Source organism: Canis lupus, chromosome 21, assembly GCF_048164855.1.
Source record: "Canis lupus baileyi chromosome 21, mCanLup2.hap1, whole genome shotgun sequence".
Lineage (NCBI taxonomy): Eukaryota > Metazoa > Chordata > Mammalia > Carnivora > Canidae > Canis > Canis lupus.
The window spans coordinates 50,209,285-50,228,272 of NC_132858.1; the positions used below are offsets into that span (position 1 = coordinate 50,209,285).

The 18,988-nt window shown below is 43.8% G+C and overlaps 1 protein-coding gene across 1 annotated transcript in view; it reads right to left on the reverse strand.

Annotated features, from left to right (window-relative positions):
* Positions 1-2,383: 2,383 nt before the first annotated feature.
* LANCL2 (LanC like glutathione S-transferase 2) overlaps positions 2,384-18,988 on the reverse strand; it is a 48,700-nt gene continuing 32,095 nt past the window's right edge. The window contains exons 4-9 of the mRNA XM_072791687.1: positions 18,645-18,792; positions 17,189-17,335; positions 15,344-15,526; positions 7,768-7,944; positions 7,438-7,510; positions 2,384-5,037 (exon numbers count right to left, since the gene is read on the reverse strand). Coding sequence (XP_072647788.1) covers positions 4,934-5,037; positions 7,438-7,510; positions 7,768-7,944; positions 15,344-15,526; positions 17,189-17,335; positions 18,645-18,792 — 832 coding nt within the window. The 3' untranslated portion in view covers positions 2,384-4,933. The remainder of the gene's footprint in view (positions 5,038-7,437; positions 7,511-7,767; positions 7,945-15,343; positions 15,527-17,188; positions 17,336-18,644; positions 18,793-18,988) is intronic.

Below are 18,988 nucleotides of genomic sequence, written 5' to 3' on the forward strand. Positions count from 1 at the left end.
CTGGGGACTGTGGGGAGTATTTATTTGGTTATAACGTGTGATGGCATTGCTCAGGACACATTTTATTCTCTTATGGGCAATACTTTAAAGACTGGTGTGAACTCCCCATTGACATGTGATGGGCACTGCTCTGGTGGATGATCCTGTGAAGGCCACCACGGCCAACCGGGGACAGAACGGAAAGATCTCCGTGGGTCACTAAACAAAGTATAGGCCAGAGAAGTGGAAGACCCAACCTCTCTCAAATCTCAGAGGTTTTTTTGTAGGCCTGAGATTGTGGCTTGGTTACTCCTTGCTCCTATGGTACCTCCTCCCCTTGGAAGACCTTGGGGCAGGGAGGTGTGCACTGCACGCGCACGCACACACACATGCACACACACACACATGCACGCGCATAGCTGGCCGGAAGCTCCAGGCTGCCAGGGGCAGCAGTGATACTGCATTGTCATGAAGCGCGGGATTCTGGAGCTGCACAGATCTGGGTTTCATTCCACTACCTCGGGGAGTGAGCCTGTTTCCTCACGTAAAGCTACTACAGCTTCCTTTCCCCCCACAGAGCACTTACATGTGGCCACGTTCTCAACTTAGCTCATTTTAACCCTCCCACCAACCAAATGAAGCGGTCCTGATTATTGCCCTGATTTCCTGGGGAAAAAACACAAGAAACAACCTTGAGGCTCAGGAAATTTGTCTGAGTTCACACAAGTGATTGAATCAGAGGTAAACACAGGCGTTCAGGTTCGTAACCTCCACTACCTAAGCCCCTTGATGGTGGGGCTTGGCCTCTTCTTCACGCCAGAGGGCGTTACACTGCAAGGCTGGGTGGGCACTTACCTGGAATCTTCACCCGGGAGGCCTACTGCCCCCGCCCCACCATTCGGAGGAGCTCTGTGGTGTCCCGCAAAGTGGGGGGCCTCCCGTGCATCTGACCGGTCAAGGCTACTGACTCCCGACAGGTGTTCAGCAAGCTGGACTGTGAACTCAGAGGACTGTGCCCACGAGTGTCCATCAGGTCACTCTCGGCACCTGGCACAATGCCTGGCACCCTGGAGGTGTGCGACAAACCTGTGCTGAACGAAGGATTCAAGCCTCCCATCTCCAAGTAGCATTTGTGTACAGATCCCCAGCCCTCTGGGATCACTGCTGCTTCCAGTGACCTGACTCCAGGGAGTCAGTCTTGGTGAAACGGGGCCTCGAAGGAGCCTGCAACCTTGCTCTGATAGGGAAGGGCAATGATGCGACACTGACTTCCGGGGCCATGGGCCAGATGACTAGCAGGCTGATGGGCATCAGGAGGGGACAGTGATTTTGAATACTGACATCTGCTCTCCTTAAGTCAACGTGCTATGGAAAAATTGAGAACTGTGGGTGGCATCTTCCACTGTGATTGGGGTTGTCCGATGCCCTTGCCGGGCCAATCTTCCACAGCGTCCCTGTTTCGAAGCCCAGCTTGCGGACATACTTTACTCCAGAATCTGAGTTCTTACCCTTTGGAGTCCAAGACCATGTTGAAGCTCTGAAGAAACTAGGAACGCTCTCTCCGGGTAAATATTCATAGGCAGATGCATATAAACCGTCACACACAATCCAGTGGGCTCCTGGCTCCCCCAAACTACCGTGGCCCCATCCCCACGACAACCCAGCTGCAGGCTGGACTTGAGGCCCATGAAAGGGCCCCTCCAAGCTGCAGCAGAGCCGGGGATGGAGGAAGGGCCGTCTGTCAAAATGTTTAGGGAACCTGGACTCAGGTCGGATCACTGCTTTTGTGAATTCGGCAAATGAAGAAATAGATGCTAACAGCAGTACAGTTACACGGAGTCCCCCCACACCCCCGGCCTGGAGGTGGAGGGCAGGAGGCTGGAGCCGAGGACAGGACAGAGAAAGGGGCCCTGCTGCTCCTGTCCTCGTCACATGCTGCTGCTCAAGGGCTCGCCCAGGTTTCAATTCTTACTTTTGGGGGGCGGGGGGCACCTAGGGGAGGGGTAGTGGGTGCAAGTCGGAGTAGGACCACTGGCGAGAACTGTCCGTGTCTGTCCTCCATCCCAGTGCTAACCCTGGGCCAGGCTGCCCGCCTTCCCACAGTGCTGTGTGCCACCTCCAGTGGCGTGGTCGCCGCGTGTCACCAGAAGGCCCATACTCTGCACCAGCTGAGCCTGTGCTGCTCTTACCATCACTGTCCAGCTTTCAGGGATCCTTGGGGTTCACAGGGGCTGCACCTGCAGAGACCTTCAGTTACGGTTCCACTGAACGATCAGGACGTCGTAAGGATGGCAGCTGCCCTGCGTTTAAGTGGAGAATGAAATCTTCGCAACCGTGACGGATGCCCCTGAACAAACCTCACTCACATGCGCACAGAGGTGAGAACAAACGAGGAGCCTGCAAGTCATCATCGCAAAACTCTTTACTAACAAGACCAAAGAACCCCACACACTTTTTTGTGGCCATTGGCCTTTTTTTTTCTTTCAAATTTTAAAATGGGATTGTGCATACATTTATTTTTTAAATTAAGACACATTTTGGAGGTCACAGACAAGTCAAGGGATCACTGTGAGAGGTTTCGAGATCTGAATTCCAAACACTTAGAACCGTGAGCCTAGCCGTCTGCTCCTTGAAGGAGCTGCCGTTTTCTGCCCTGCCTTCGGGGACAGACGCTGGGCCTGTCCTGCCGCAGCCACGGGGCAGGCGCTAGGAAGCGGGCCTCGGTACATTCGTCAGAAGGAAGCCTAATGCTTACTTGTCATATGTGGTGAGAGGCTCAGGGAAGTGGGTCACCTGCTGTTTCCGGTCTGGAGATACCTGTCCAGGATCAGGGCTTCCGCGCTCCAGGTGGGGCAGGCCGTACGGGGCGTGTCGGGGCGCACCCCTGTGTAGTCCCACCGGCTTCCCCTGTGGAAGGAATGAGGTGGGGCAAAGCTCTCAGCTGCAGCCCCGAGGCAGGCAAGGCCTTGGAGGCGTGTGCGTGGTTTGGGTGAGGCGGGTGCGGAGGGAGGGAGCAGTGCTGTTTGGCTGGGCTGTGGGGTCGGGTGAGCACTCCTGCCTGACAGCCCCCCTCAACGCATTCAGGACGACGGGGGTGGGCTGCCCGACGGGGGTGGGCTGCCAGAGAAGCACAGGAGCAGGCCCCGGGGCTGGCTAACACGTGACCATGAGCGTTTATGCTCTGGAAGCCATCAGCCTACCTTGAGAGAAGGCAATCATCTTAGGAACAGTGTCTGGGGGCCCCCTGGGGGCCCAGCGGTTGAGCGGCTGCCCGCTGCCTTTGCCCAGGGCGTGACCCCGGGAGCCCAGGACTGGGTCCCGCATCGGGCTCCCTGTAGGGAGCCCGCGTCTCTGCCTTTCTCTGTGGGTCTCTCATGAATAAATAAAATCCTTAAAAAATAAAAAAACAAAAACAAAAACCCCAGTGTCTGCAGTGAAGGGATCCGTGAGGCATCATTTAGAGATGGAAGGTCACGTTAGGGTGCCGGCCCCACAGACAGGGCTCAGCAGCAGCCTACGGATTGCATACGCGTGAGATTTGTCTTTTACATCGATTTTCTTGCTCCTTTATGATAGGAGTGGAAACAAGGGCTGACACATGATTAGACCGTCCCTCCTAGACAGGGACCACGCGGCCAGAGAAGCCTGTCTAGGCTCCTAGGACCCATGCCTTAGCTCCCAAGAGGAAAAGTACATGGAAAGTCCTAGGCCACTCGTATCGTGATGACAAAATTTTCTAAAAAGTGAAATCCCCATGAGGGTGTGCTTACACAAATTAATGTCCATCTTTTTACATAAAACATGTCAGACCCACAACTTTCTGGGTTCACGTTTTCCCTATGTATAAATGCAGACTAATCCCGTTTTGGCTTAATAGGTTTCAACAAACGTGAGATTTCAATCACCCAAAAGTAGACCAAAAAAACGACTGTATTCCTCCCAAATTTATAGTGTGACAACTCAGGAAACTTTGCAGTAAGTTTAATTGTAAGGACATGGGAACAGTTGACTATCTGCTTATCGCCACCTGGAATTGCATCCACTGAACTTAATAATGTTATGATGTTGATAAAATTGAGGTGCCGTCAATTTTAATACCATAAACCAAATGTAGAATTCCAAAGCTTCATCACTGCTGCTTGACTTACAATGTGGCCATGAAAGGGCTTCCCTTGAATGTTCTCTGCCACCAAGCCCACTGCCCAGGGTGCTGGGACCAAAGGAGCCCCAGGAGCCCCATACAGGGGCCCGACACTTGTGCTGAGGACAGGGAGCCCCGGGAGAGCTGCCCTGCATGCCCGGTGGCCTCGTAAAAACACTGAGGGTGAACACAAGACACAAAGTGGGAGCGTTCAGCTACCCTGTGCAACGGCTCAACCCGCACCCCCAGCCATTCCAGCAAAAGCCCTCTTATCTGTTCTGTTTCTTTTCAGCGTTTGGAACGGTCTCTGCCTCGTGCTTGTCTGAACGGTACTCACAGGAGCGCTGACAAAGTATCACCAGGACATCACCTTCAAGAAGCTTTCTGACACGTAAGAGAGACACCATTGACTAGTCCCTGCCAATACACAAGACACCTCACTTTAGGTATTATGTACAGAGAAGGGGTTGCTGCCGTGCTCTCGCGTACGGCCAGCTCAGGGCTCATGGCAAGAGCAGGGCTTTCTGTTTGGAACAACTTACACCTACAGACAACAAACACCAAGAAACATGCAAATGCTGCGGAAGGCTGGGTGTGAAGAATTCGTATTTTACACCAGTGAGGGGGACACTGCTACAAAACGTTGATGGGATGGTTTCTGTCGTCCATGCTCGAACACGAGGGTCTCTGCAACACAGGGGCCCGGGAAGGTGTGTGCTTCTCCTTTTTTCCTTCTTCAGGATTCACAGTTGGTTCTGTGTCAGGCACTGAGCAATCTGGCTTCTGGTCCGAACAGGTGTCTTAGGGGTCACTTTATATCTTTCTGTCCCTCTGCGGAGGAGCAAGTTCAAAGGCCGGGAACCGTGAGGTCTCTGGTGCCAGGATGTCGGAGAGAAAGTGAATGGCACCGGCCATGCCTGCAACGTAAATGTGGATCCTCTTACTAAAGGGCACATGGGGAGGGTCGGAAACACACTGACCTTTAATCATTTCCTGTACCAGGGGCTGTGACGCTGATGGAAAAGGCGCTGAGGGGGATCCCTGGGTGGCGCAGCGGTTTGGCGCCTGCCTTTGGCCCAGGGTGCGATCCTGGAGACCCGGGATCGAATCCCACATCAGGCTCCCGGTGCATGGAGCCTGCTTCTCCCTCTGCCTGTGTCTCTGCCTCTCTCTCTCTCTCTCTGTGACTATCATAAATAAAAATTAAAAAAAAAAAAAGATACAATTGTTTCCCTTAACTATCATTGTTTTAAAAAAAAAAAAAAAAGAAAAGGCGCTGAGGACTTTACGAATGACTTCATAAAAAAAACAAACAAGCAGAAAATGGAACGAAGAAATTCTGATATTAGCACCCAGCAGATAACAGTAAGTTTTCTTCCCTGTCTTATTTTTTAAAAAAAATCTGGGCTTTAATCTCCTAACAGAATGGCTCCCTAAATAGTTATGGGTGCTGCTATCCCTATTTCAACAAGAAACTTTCCTTTCTCAAAGCTTTATTCTTAGTCCATACAAAAGGCTGCATTTTGTATCTTCTTTAGATTTTAAGAATGCTACTTTAATTTTTGAGAAAGTTTGAGTTTTCATTTCAGTATAGTTAACATACACCGTTAGCTCCAGGTACAATTCAGTGATGCGACACTTCATACATTACTCAGCGCTTGTCAAGTGGACCCTTCATCCCCAGCACCTGTTTCCCCTCCTCCTGCCCCTCCCTCTGGTGACCAGCAGTGTGTTCTCTATAGTTACGAGTCTGTTTCTTGGTTTGTTTTTCTTTTTTCCCTTTGTTTTTTCTGTTTCTTAAATTCCACATAGGAGTGAAATCACATGGTGTCTTTCTCTGACTGACTTACTCTGCTTCAGCAGAATTCACTTAGCTCCATCTATGTTGTTACAAATGTTAAGATTTCATTCTTTTTATGGTTGAATAGTATTCCATTATTCACACACTCACACACACGAATGCTACTTTAAAATAAACTTGGTTTTTGGGGTGCCTGGGTGGCTCAATAGGTTAAGCATCTGACTTCAGCACAGGTCATGGTCTCAGAGTCCAGGGATCAAGCCCTGTGTTGAGCTGTGTTCAGTGGGGACTCTGCTTGTCTCTGCCCCTCCTCCTGCTCACGTGCTCATTCTCTCAAATAAATAAAATCTTAAAAAAAAAAAAAAAAAGAAAGAAAATGAACTTTGTTTTCATCAGAATCCCCATTCCAGGTCACTGCAGTCTGCATTAAGATCAGGCTTTAAACTGACCTACAGGAGGGTGGGCGAGGAAGCCTGTGAGCCGGCTCCAGCCTACAGGCCTCTCATCTCCCTTTTCAATCAGAACAATTCTTCCCTTACTGGATTTTTATTTATACTTTTTCTTTTCTTTTTCTTTAAAAAAAAACACTTGAAAAAAATTTTTAAGACTTAATTTATTTATTAATGAGAGACAGAGAGAGAAGGCAGAGACACAGGCAGAGAGAGAAACAGGCTCCATGCAGGGAGCCCGACATGGGACTCGATCCTGGGTCTCCAGGGTCATGCCCTGGGCTGAAGGTGGCACTAAACCGCTGAGCCACCCGGGCGGCCCTATACTTTTTCTTTTGATGTAAAATTTACATGCAACGAGACACACAAGTCTTCAGGGGACTCCTCTGAGTTTTGACAAATACATACACTTGTGTAAACCAAAGTCCTCTCAAGAGATATGGAATATTTCCATCACCTCCCCCAAGAAGTTCCTGTGTGTCCTCTGTAGCCTACCTCTGTCGCCATCCCCAGCATGGATTAGTCTGGCTTGTTTCAGAATGTCCTTCGAATGGAACCCCATGATACACAGCCTGTTGTGTCTGGCTTCTGCCCTCAATGATTTTGCAATTCATTCATATTTTGTGTGTGTCACTAGCTGTTTTCCTATATTTGGGTTGTTCCCAAAGTTCCCTATACCTTTTTGTTTGAAGAAAAGGTTCTAGTAGCTTAAGAAATCTGAAAACCACTGACTTATTAGAACCTATTAGAAATAGACAATGACTCATGACACCCTAGAGTGGTCCATGCTGAAATAACCTTTGTTTTCTTCTTTGGTGGGGTGGAGCATGCATCCTTCACGAAAAGATTTAGAAATATTTGAAGGGCACTAACAGGTGCACAATATAGGTAAGGCAGAGAGACTCAATATAGTTTTAGCAATAAACTATTTTGTTCACAGTTATTTTACAGTTGTGGAGTTATTACTCAAGTAAGAGCAGACGTAATCGACCCGGTGCCGAGAGACACAGAAGGACCAAATTCACTCAGGCAGAGAGTTAAACAGTGAGTTTTCTGCTCACTCTTACCTTCAAAGAGAGAATAGGGTCTGTCAGGAATGCGGCACCCGTGTGCTCCATATTCTAGACACCACTCTGCAAACTAAGAAGAAACATATTTAAGAGCAGAGATTTCACTTGGTGAAGAGGCAACAACGAATTCACCAAGAACCCAAGGAAGAAGATTCCTGAGCACCAGAGAGGGATCAACATGCCAAGACAGGCCAGGGGTATGGCTATCCTAGAGACACAGGGGAGACCATGGAGGTGGGAAAAACAGGTTAAAAGGAGAGAAGCTGTATTTTTGGATTTTGTGCATGCTCTGGAGTATTCAAAAGTTGCTGGATAAAGACTCCTTACTTTGCAAGCTCGGTAGAGATACTTTTTATCCTGCGTGAGATGGTACAGGGACAGGAAAGAGTAGCCATTCCCAGCTGTCCCGTGGCAGATCCCATAGCCCTTCCGAAGCAAACCTCGCTGCCAAATGACATCGCTACACTCCATGGCATCTTTCAAGTATTTCTCCTCCTTAAAGACCTGGGCAATGAAAAAGCAAAGCAGTGTTAAAAAGAGGTTTTTAGGGACTTCAGGGACACCTGGGTGGCTCAGTGGATGAGCATCTGCCTTTGGCTCAGGGTGTGATCCCAGAGTCCCGGGATCGAGTCCCATGTCGGGCTCCCTGCAGGGAGCCTGCTTCTCCCTCTGCCTGTGTCTTTGCCTCTCTCTGTGTCTCATGAAAAAATACAATCTTTAAAAAAAAAAAAAAAAGAGGTTTTCAGTGATGAGTTAGCAAATAGTTTCTCTTTCTGGTGAGTAAATGATACATTAAGAAACCTGAAATAGTTCTGGGGGCAAAACAAAAACTACCAGGAACATCACAGTACAGCACCTCACAATCTGCCCATCTCTTCTCCTTGTTCTCTTTGTTCGAGGTTTTGCAAAAGCAATTCTAAAATTCAGTTAAAAAATTAAAACAAGGGCACCTGGGTGGCTCAGTCAGTTGAGCGTCTGCCTTCGGCTAAGGTCATGATCTGGGGCCTGGGGTCAAGCCCCACATCAGGCTCCCCGCCCAGGGGAGAATCTGCTTCTCCCTCTGCCTACTGCTCTGCCTGCTTGTGCGCTCTTGTTCTCTCTTTCTTTGTCAAATAAAAAAATAAAATCTTAAAAAAAAAAAATGAAAACAAGAGCTACCAGAAACTCTTTGATTAAGAGGTTACGTCACAAATAACCATTCTGTGCTTCCTAGAGCAATATAACCTGTAGTGCTAAAACCTCTGCTTCTGGTCAACTTCTGAAGTCAACTGAGGGATTGATGATTCTGCAATATCCTGTCACCTAGGTCAAGAATCCTCCATATCCTGGGGCAGCTACATTATCCGTAAGACCCTGAGGGCCTGGCACTCTCCACGTTGGGAGTTGTGTCATAATCCATCCCAGGGAAACCTGCACGACACCTCCTGCAGTTCCTGGAGCAGACTTGCTGGGCTGCAGGACTCACTGGCACTGCCTCCACTCCGTGGTTTACATGCAGAGACACAAATGAGCTCAGTGAAGACAACTGCCTGGCAGGAGGAAGCGGTTTTCGCCTCCTCAAATTACCTTTTAAATTTTCTTCTCTTTCTCCTCACATTTCATTTATTCTGTGTCTCTAGTCCTTCCTTCAGAATCTATCAGTAATCTCCACTTGCTTCGCTCATTCCATGCTAGTCAGTTTTGGACAATGAATTTGAGGCAAAAAGGTCACCAGAGATGATCTCCTTGGGGGTAGCAAACAGGATTCATCTACCTGTGACTGATTAGTAGTGGCCAAAAAAAAGAAAAAAAAAGGGATGAACTATGTGAATCAGTGTCTGCAGAGGGCAGGAGAAGGGGAAAGAGAGAGACATTTGCGTTTTACCCACTATTCCTGATGCAGAATCTATTCACCAGGGTGGGAAGCAACACTCTAACTCATGAAAGCAACTGAGATGGGGACTCTGGGGTCAGAGCGCCTGAGTTTGAATCTCAGCTCTGTCACCTTTTAACTATGTGGCCTGGCCCTGGACAAGTCGCTCAAGCTATTATGTCTCAGTGTTCTCAACTATAAGAGGATACTACTAGTTCTTCATCTCAGTGGCTTGTTACGAATATTGATGACATCAAATCAATCAAATGGGGGAAAATAAACATCTTTTCAATAAACAATGTAGGAACAATCAGATATCCTGATTAAAAAAAAAAGAATCTCTCTTCTTACCTCACATATAACAACCTAATATATAAAATATACATATAATATACAAAACTTATTCAGAGTTCTGAATCTAAAACCTTGCAGTGTGAAGAATATTAACTGTATAACCTGGGGGTGAGTAAAATTTTGTGACATATAAAGGGAAATCTCACTAAGATGGAGGTGGGAGGTTAGAAGGGAAAGCCCGCCACTCTAGTTAGTTCCATAAAGACTTGTCAATTATAGACCCCAACAGAAGAGGAAACAGAACAGAATCACTGATTATAGGCCCCAATAGGGAAAAAGGTCTACTGAATCTCCTACTAGTCGATTTGACTACCCCTGCAACTCTGCCAATGAGAAACTGTCATGACCCCGAACTCCTTTTTTCCAATGGACTTACATTCAAAACAACCTCTCCCCCCTTTTTCCTTCTCCATAAAATACTGTTTGTCTCCTTTGTTTGTTGGATTGGCCTATGGTTTTGTCACAGCTTGTATATCCCAAATGTACTTCTCTGCTATTCTCAAAGAAGCCCGTTTTGCTGGTAAAATAACTGGCTGTTTTATTTTTTAGGTTAACAGCTTCTTAGACAAGATAATGAAAGAAATTACCATTAAAAACTTGATAAAACATAGACTTTATCAGAATTAAGAACTCTACTCATCAAAAGATACCATAAAGATTATGATTAGCCAAAACATATATGCAAAACAAGTATCTGACAAAGACTTATAACCAGGACATATGAAAGACTCTCACAACTTAATAATAAAAAGATAAAAGAAAGAATAAAACAACATGGGTAAAAGAAATGAACAAACGTTCAACAAAGGAAGATATATGAATGACTCACAAACATAAGCAAAATTACTACCCATTAAAAAGTACAATGAAATATCCACCAGAATAAAATTAAAAAGCCTTTCAGTATCAAGTGCTGCCAAAGATATGAACTTTCTTACATTGCTGATGGAATGTAAAAGGTACAACAACTGTTACTTTTTAAAAAGTAAAAGCAGTTTCTTACAGTTCCTCTCTGATCCAGCAATTCCACTCCTAGTTTTTGGTCCAAAAAAAAATGAAAATGCACGTCTACAAAAAGATCTATACACAACAATGTTCATAGCAGCTTATTTGTTAGAGTAAAAAATGGGAAACAACTGGAAAACAAATTGCTAGAGTGTGGTAGATTTATATAAAAGTGATGCTTAAACTTAGGAAGGCATCAAATCTGGAGGAAGAGGGGAAGAAAGTATAATTTGAAAGAATCTCTCCAGCTGATCCTGATACGCACTCCTAGAAAGACAGTCCATGCTTCAAATAATCAACTTACAAATGAGCTTTGGGAACACAGTTTATATGAAAACGTTTTCTGACATATGGTCAACAGTTAACCATCAGGGAGCATTTCTAATACAGCTCTCCTCTGGGGTTTTCAGCTTGGCCGTGTAGGTATAGGCGTGGGGAAGGCATGGTGGCTTCAGACATTAGCACAGAATCAAAAGATTACATCAGTAGCACTGTGGTTTGACAGACATGGTTCTCCTGGGCAGTAGGTTTGTAAATACCTTCCCAAACACAATTTTCACTTGACCAATGTTAGCATTTGTTTATAGTGCCTGAAGCCACAAAACCTGCTAATGCCAGAGGGCCCATAGTGTGCAGTTAGAAGAAGGTAGAATTTGTTATCATTACCTGTAGTTTACTGTCAGATAATCAAGAACTGCTCAGCAAAATAGCTTCCAGCCATACAGTCCGCAATGGACCTTGTTAGAAAATCATTTGCAATTGATAAAAGTCCTAATATAGCATAGACTATTATTAAAACCTTGACATTTTTTTTCAAGGATCATTTAAAATCCCATATAATTTTAAATTAACAAATAATATATGTTCATACAAAGTAGAGTACACCTAACTACACGAATGATTAGCTATAGGAAGGGAAAACAAATTAAGTGAACCTAGACTCAATTTGCAGTTTTCTTTGTGAAGGATATTAGCATTCTTCCAAATACCTGAAAACCTATGCTTTCATAAACATTCTTGAAGTACTCATGAGTTCACATGCCAGCAAGAGAAACTGTTGAAAACTTATTACATAAAATGTAAGCACTTTGTAATTCTGAGAGAGCTTCAATGAATGCAGATGCTTGTAATTTGAGTTAACAATACCTGAGAGTTGGGACGCCTGGATGGCTCAGTGGTTGAGTGTCTGCCTTGAGCTCAGGACGTGATCCCGGGGTCCTGGGATAGAGTCCCGCATCGGGCTCCTTGCAGGGAGCCTGCTTCTCCCTCTGCCTGTGTCCCTGCCTCTTTCTGTCTCTCTCATGAATAAATAAAATCTTTAAAAAAACATAAAAAACCTCAATAACTTGAGAGAAAAAGGAGCCTTGAGCTGTGTTTCTCTAGCTTTGCATTTCCAATCCTCCACCCACCAACCCTGCCCTGTCTCTGCCCGTACCACCCTCTGCCTTGGTCAAACACGAATCTCACACTTCACTCACACCTCTGATTGTAAAACTACGCCATATATGCCTTTTCATTTTTTTAAAAGACTTTATTCATTCATTCATGAGAGACACAGAGAGAGAGGCAGAGACACAGGCAGAGGGAGAAGCCGGCTCCATGCAGGGAGCCTGATGTGGGACTCGATCCCGGGGCCTCAGGATCACACCCCGGGCTGAAGGCAGGCACCAAACCACTGAGCCACCCAGGGATCCCCCATATATGCATTTCCAAATTAAAATCGATGCCTTCTGCCCCCAGAGATTCTGGTGTTCCTTGCCTTCCTCATGTTTGAGAATCTGGATGTAAATGGACAGAACTGAGCTTCATTGGTCTTAGTATGTCTTTGTTTCATGCTTTCTAGGAGAGAACTTTCTGTTTTGGAGTAAGCAGAGCAGGGACAGAGGTTCAAATGATGTTCTGAGCCAAAGCTGGACAGGTAGCAGCTGGTCTGAGACATCTGTGGCATTGCTAATAGCAGAGCTCTGCTATGTTTGCTCCCGGTGTGACTAGCAGTGGTAGAAACAGATGGCAGTGCTGGTCAGCAGGGCTAGTAGAAATGGACCTCCTTACACTGATGGCCCCACTGGAAGCCCCGGCTCCTGATTACCTGCTTACCACTGGCTCAGGGGTAGGGGTGGGGGAGACCCCCAGAAGGCAAGACTATTAGTCATGCAGGGTGCCTCCTTGTATTGCTTATCCTCTTCAGTGTGAAAGACAAAAACGAGTCTGACAAAAGTTTTTACTTTTTATCAGTTATACAATCTTTTTTGAGTATCAAAGGGTCCTTTTTTTGTCAGCAGTACATTCCTATTATGGTTGGATATGTATGATATTATAGATTTATCTCTGTCGCTGAAATTACAACAATGACTCTAAAGCCTCTAAAAAGGGAGGCAGCAATTTGAACAGAATTCTCTTAATTTAAAAACTGAGGTGCTGTTAAGAAGATGAATCATAAAGTTCTTCTGATTTGCAAAGAGTTTATTTCACTGTGTTTTGCTCTGACTGAATATCATAACTTACTGAGTTATTTTCTTAAATGCTCATGCCTTTTATATTTCAATACTTTAGGTGTTACTGTTGTGGGGGGGGGGGTGAAAAATTCTAAAAAATTAGCCTAAATCATGAGTGGTAATTCCCCACAATTTTTCTAAATAATTTATTATGGTTAGTCACAAAGGGAAAATAAAATTGATTCAGAAACTTTTGTTATTTCCAAGTAGAAATATGAATTCTGCTTCATTAATTCTGTTTATTTCTACAAAACAAAGAGACTTTGCCAAGACTAATCATTCATTGTGGTTACTGTTAGGTACTACTGGGCAGAGGACTTGAAAAGACATTCTTGCAAAGAAAACCTACAGATGGCTAACAGGCAATGAGAAGACATTCCACGTCACTAATCACCAGGGAAATACAAATCAAAACTATAATGAAGTATCATCTCACACCTGTCAGAATGGCTAAACTCAGAAAGACAAGAAATCATAAGTGTTGGAGAGGATATGGAGAAAAAGAAACCCTTGTGCACGATTGATGGGAACGTAAATTGGTTCAGCCACTGTGGAAAACAGTATGGAGGTTCCTCAAAAATTTAAAAATAGAGATAAGCATGTGGTCCAATAATTCCACTACTGGGTACTGACCCAAAGAAAACATAAACACTAATTCAAAAAGATATATGCACCTCTGTTTACTGCAGCATTATTTATAATAGCTGAGATATGGAAGCGACTTAAATTTCCATTGACAGATGAATGGATAAAATGTGGTGTGTGTGTTTATATATATATTACTCAGCCATAAAAAAAGATGAGATCATGCTATTTGGGAAAACATGGATGGACCAAGTGGATATTATGCTAAGTGAAATAAGTCAGACTGAGAAAGGGGCAAATAGCATTAAGACTTCCCCCATATGTATTACCTAAAAAAGAAAAATGAATAAACAAACAAAAAGCAGAATCATACCTGTAAATACAGAGAACAAATTGATGGTTTTGGGAGATGGGTAAAATAGGTGAAGGGGAGTGGGCGACACCGGCTTCCAGTTGTGGAATGAGTAAGTTACGGGAATAAAAGACATAGTGTAAGGAATGTAGTCAATGACACTGTGATAGCCTTGCATGGTGACAGACGGTGGCTACATTTGGGAGCACAGCATAACATAGAAGTTTGTGGAATCACTACACCGTATGCCTGAAATTAATAAAACATTGTGTGTTTAAAAATTTTTTTAAAGATTTTATTCATTTGGGAGCTGGAGTATACAAGTGGGGTGGGGGAACGGCAGAGGGAGGGGTTGAGAAGCAGACTCCCTGCTGAGCACAGAGCCCAAGGATCATGAACTGAGTTGAAGGCCAACACTTAACTGACTGAGCCACCCCAGGTGGGCTCAAATAAGAAATTTAAAAAATAAAATGTGGTAGTTTTCTAAAAAAACTTGCTTGAAAACATGTTTTCATGTTTTACACATTCATTTTTTTTTCCAAGAAAGGATAAAAAAACTTAAATGTTACAGAATATAACAATAAGCCGTTTATAATTTCAACTATGTAAAATGTTAAGAAAACACTTAAAAACATGTGAAAAAAAACTAAGAAGCATTGTTTGCTTTCAACTTACAAGGTTAATTCTTAGTCCAGGAGAAAAATCAAAGTATTCTTAATATTGTGTCTAAATATTATCTTGAGACTACCAAAATTAATCAGTAAAGGTACTGCCTATTTTTCTATAACCCTTCATATGTGTAAAACTTTAAACATCACACTTATCCCTTATGAGTGATTTTATAACAATTTTAAACCCTAATTTAAAAGGCCTTGAATAAGCATCATCATCCAATAATAAAGTCTTGACTCAAGCAAGAAAATAAAATGATCTGAAGTCAAAAAAGCATTTGGTTATAAGAATGCCTCTGCCTTATCGGACAGTCATACTCTGAATAAAATCATCACTATGCTGTCACCCAGGTTTTCTTTTACACATGAATATAATTCCCACTAACACACACACACATACACTTACACTTACAGCTCCAACCACAGGGGTGATAAAGCGAAACAGGGAGACTTTGTTCTGTAAAAACATGAATTCTAAAAGGTTTTTAGTTTGCAATCAAATGTGCTGGCCAGGATCAAACTGCAAACCTAGTAGAGGAAAAAGTGGATTTCTAAACATTAAATGCTTATGATACGTGGAAGTTCTGACCTTGTAAGCTTGCATAAGCATGTGGATGACACCTGGGGCACCGTGACACCAGTGGACCAAGCGATCTGTTTCGTTGCTTAATGATGACGGATAATTCCCAGATCGGAATCTTTTGTGGCGCACATAATCAATACTAGGCTTCACCATTTCTGTCAAGGTTTCTTGGTCCACTTTTGCTGCTGGCTTTAAATAAATAAATAAAAACAGAACAATGAATTTATTTTTTCTTAAGTTTTTTTTTTAAGCCTTTGTATTATAGTTAATATAACAAAGCATCAATTACCTGGGCTACTTGAGAAGCATATAAAATTCAAATTAATTCAATTATCTGGGTATTTAAGACTTGGGCAGGTCTTTTTTTGTTTCAGCTTTTTTTGATGCTGGAGACAGAGACTGAAGGGCATCTGCTGGAGAACTGCCTTGCTCAGCGCAGGTCAGGAATTGCTCCGTCCCACTGCCAGGAGGCTGCACTGTGGACGGGCCCTAAGTGCTCAGCAGGGAAGAAGCTCGAATGAGCCAGCTCCAGCACACCACTGTCTAGTGGTCGCTACAAGAAAACTGACACTGATTTATATAGAGAATCTTGACTAAATAATACTTCCACGTTCTTCACTTTAAAAACAGATAAACGGGACAAACTCACTGGCGTTTCTCTCAGGGAAACCCCTAATATCTAACAAAATTAATCTCAACACCTACATCTAAACTAGGTTACGTCTCACTGGTGTGGTTTCCGTATGGTTATGTTCCCCTAACATTATCATTTAAAAAGAAAGTTTCGAAAGCTAGTGGTAAAACATTTTCCTGGGGAAATAGAAAACACACACAAACCAACTTTCCAGAATAATAATGCTATTTCTAAATGAGATAAGGAATTCTAGTTACTTTGGAAACGTGTTAGAAAATTATGGAAACGTGTTAGGAAATTATGCTAAGTGAAATAAGTCAGAGTGAGAAAGGGGCAAATAGCATTAAGACTTCCCCCTATATAAAAAAAATGTCACAAATTGGAATATATTGTTTTACTGTCTACAACAATAAACAAAGACAACTAAGTACCAGAAAAGGGCACATTAGTCCTGTTTAGATATGAATTTCCTTTACTGACAGAATAGGTTTAAGAAGGGAACTTGAAATAAAAATTTTAAAAAAGGAATATATGAGTTTTTAGTAAAAAAAGATCTAAATTCTAATCCATGCTTCTTGACCAGCTTTGTGAGTCTGAACATTAATGAACTACTCTGTTATGGGTGTGGCAGATAAAGAAAGGTATAATTGAAAAAAAAAGTAGGTTACACGTGTACACAGCAGGGGAGGGAACCGCAGGCCACAAGGCTGGAAGCAGAGTGATGCAGTATTCGGGGTGGAGTCTCTTTCTGCCGCACAGAACAGCAAAGACTCAACCCAGTAGATGTCAAGTATGATTAAGAGACGAGTATACACACAATAATAAACTAGTAAAAATTTAGAATACAACTGATAGCAAGTTGGGGGTACCTGGATACGGAAAGTCTCTGCCCCTGTCTGGATTCTGGAGGCCCTTGTGCTCCCTGAAGGTTCCCCTCTATCCAGAGAGTAACTACTTCAATGAGCAGAAAAACATGGACAAAGAAAAATGTAGGCAACAGATACCTAACCCAGTACAAAGCTGCATGCGGAATGTGCTCTGAGCACCTCCCTGCTTGGGGTTCATGAAGCAGAGCTAAGCATCTATGATTCAATGTAGAATCCTTAGTTTATTCCAACCTGCTTGACTTACACTAGAATTTCAGTCCCCATTTCCTCTTTGGTCAAACACTTCATGCCGCAGTCACTATATTAGTATTTTAGAGCATTCGTACTTACCTGCATTAACATGTAGTAGATTCCAGCCATGCCATGGGCTGCTCCTACATACTGCTTCCTGTGCCACTGATACAGCAGCGGACAGCGCTCAGCCTTCCTTTCTTCCCTTGACAGAGTCTTGCCTGATTCAATAATAGCACAGACCACCTATGGAGATAATGAGACCGTGTCAATCAAGACACGATCCTGCTTTCATCTAATACTAACAATTCTGTATAGATTACCTAATTTAAAAATCCTTAAAGTAGCCAGTAGCCACCACTGTTATCGTTAGTTTACAAACTAATAAATAAAGGCAGAGAGAAATCAGAAGACAATCTCGGAGTAGAAAAAGAAATTAGGAAGTCAAATTAAAAGTTCTTTGTATGAACAGTTTACTGGAATCTAGAAAAACTTCCTTATAAAAATCAGACTGAGTTGCCTTGTCACTGCAACGCTTCCTCCAAGACTGGCCGTACATCTTCTAGGAGAGGCTGGAGGAACTGGCCTTATTTATGAAAGGCTAATGAAATGAGGTCTATTGAGGAAAGCGGATTTTAGTTAAATCAAAAGAGTATCATATCTGTAATGACTATGTAGCAAAGACACAAATTGTTTCCTCCTATCGTTTCTCCCTTCATACTTCGGTAACCACGCTCCAAGTTCTAGCTGGGCATCGGGCCTCTTCGCTACAAACAGACACAGTCCTTTGACTAAGTTCTGGAAGTAGGATGTGAGCAGAAGCGAAGCAGACAACTAACTTCTGGATCACAGCCTTAAAAAAGAAGATGCTTATCCTCTACTACCCCCTCCCCCCCAGTCTTGAGCCGAAGGGTGCTCAATTAGCTTTAGTCTTGCAGATAAGGGCATGCCCCTAGGATATGGGAGAGAATGAGAGAAGAACCCAGATCCTTAGCCATATTCACTGGGACGGCCTACCAATTCAGATACTTTATGAAAGAGAACTAAATATTCAATCTTTTTGAAGCTGCTGTTGTTTGGTTCTAGTTAAAATGGGTGAATTATCAGGCTAACAGGACAGATTTTTATTTTTTATTATTTTATTTTATTTTTTTTGAGGACAGATTTTTAAAGAACATTCCTAGAAAGGAAAAAAAAAGGAGCTATTTATTGATTTTATGAGCTGCCTTAAGAAATCACTCGTTCTGGGGCAGCCCCGGTGGCGCAGCGGTTTAGGGCCGCCTGCAGCCCAGGGCGTGGCGTGATCCTGGAGACCCTAAATCAAGTCCCACGTCAGGCTCTCTGCATGGAGCCTGCTTCTCCCTCTGCCTGTGTCTCTGCCTCTCATTTTCTCTCTGTGTTTCTATGAATAAATAAATAAAATCTTAAAAAAAAAAAAGAAAGAAATCACTCGTTCCTATCTAGATGCAGAGTCCAGCCACTAACATAGCTCTGTGCTAACAGACGGGTTGGAATGATAGGGATGGCCCCACAGTTGGCGGCAGCCCCACAGTACCTCTTTAATAGCTGACTCACACACGGTGCCTGGACCGATCTCCGTGTTCAGGTAGAGTAAGGCATACAGATAACCTGCCCGTCCATAAAGCAGCTCATCAGGAAGGTCTGAATCGCGGCACACGATGGTTCTCTGGAGCTGCAAAAGTCTACCCAACAAGAAAAATTCTGTTTTCCCAGAGAATGTCTGAAATACCTCTTCCTAAAGCTGTTGGTAACCTAACACTTTAGAAATTACCTATTATTTGTTTTTAATTTAGAACTGATTTCGAGAAATACAAACAAAACCCAAACAACAAAAACCTATGACACTAATTTCTTTCTCAGATGTCACATTAATAACAA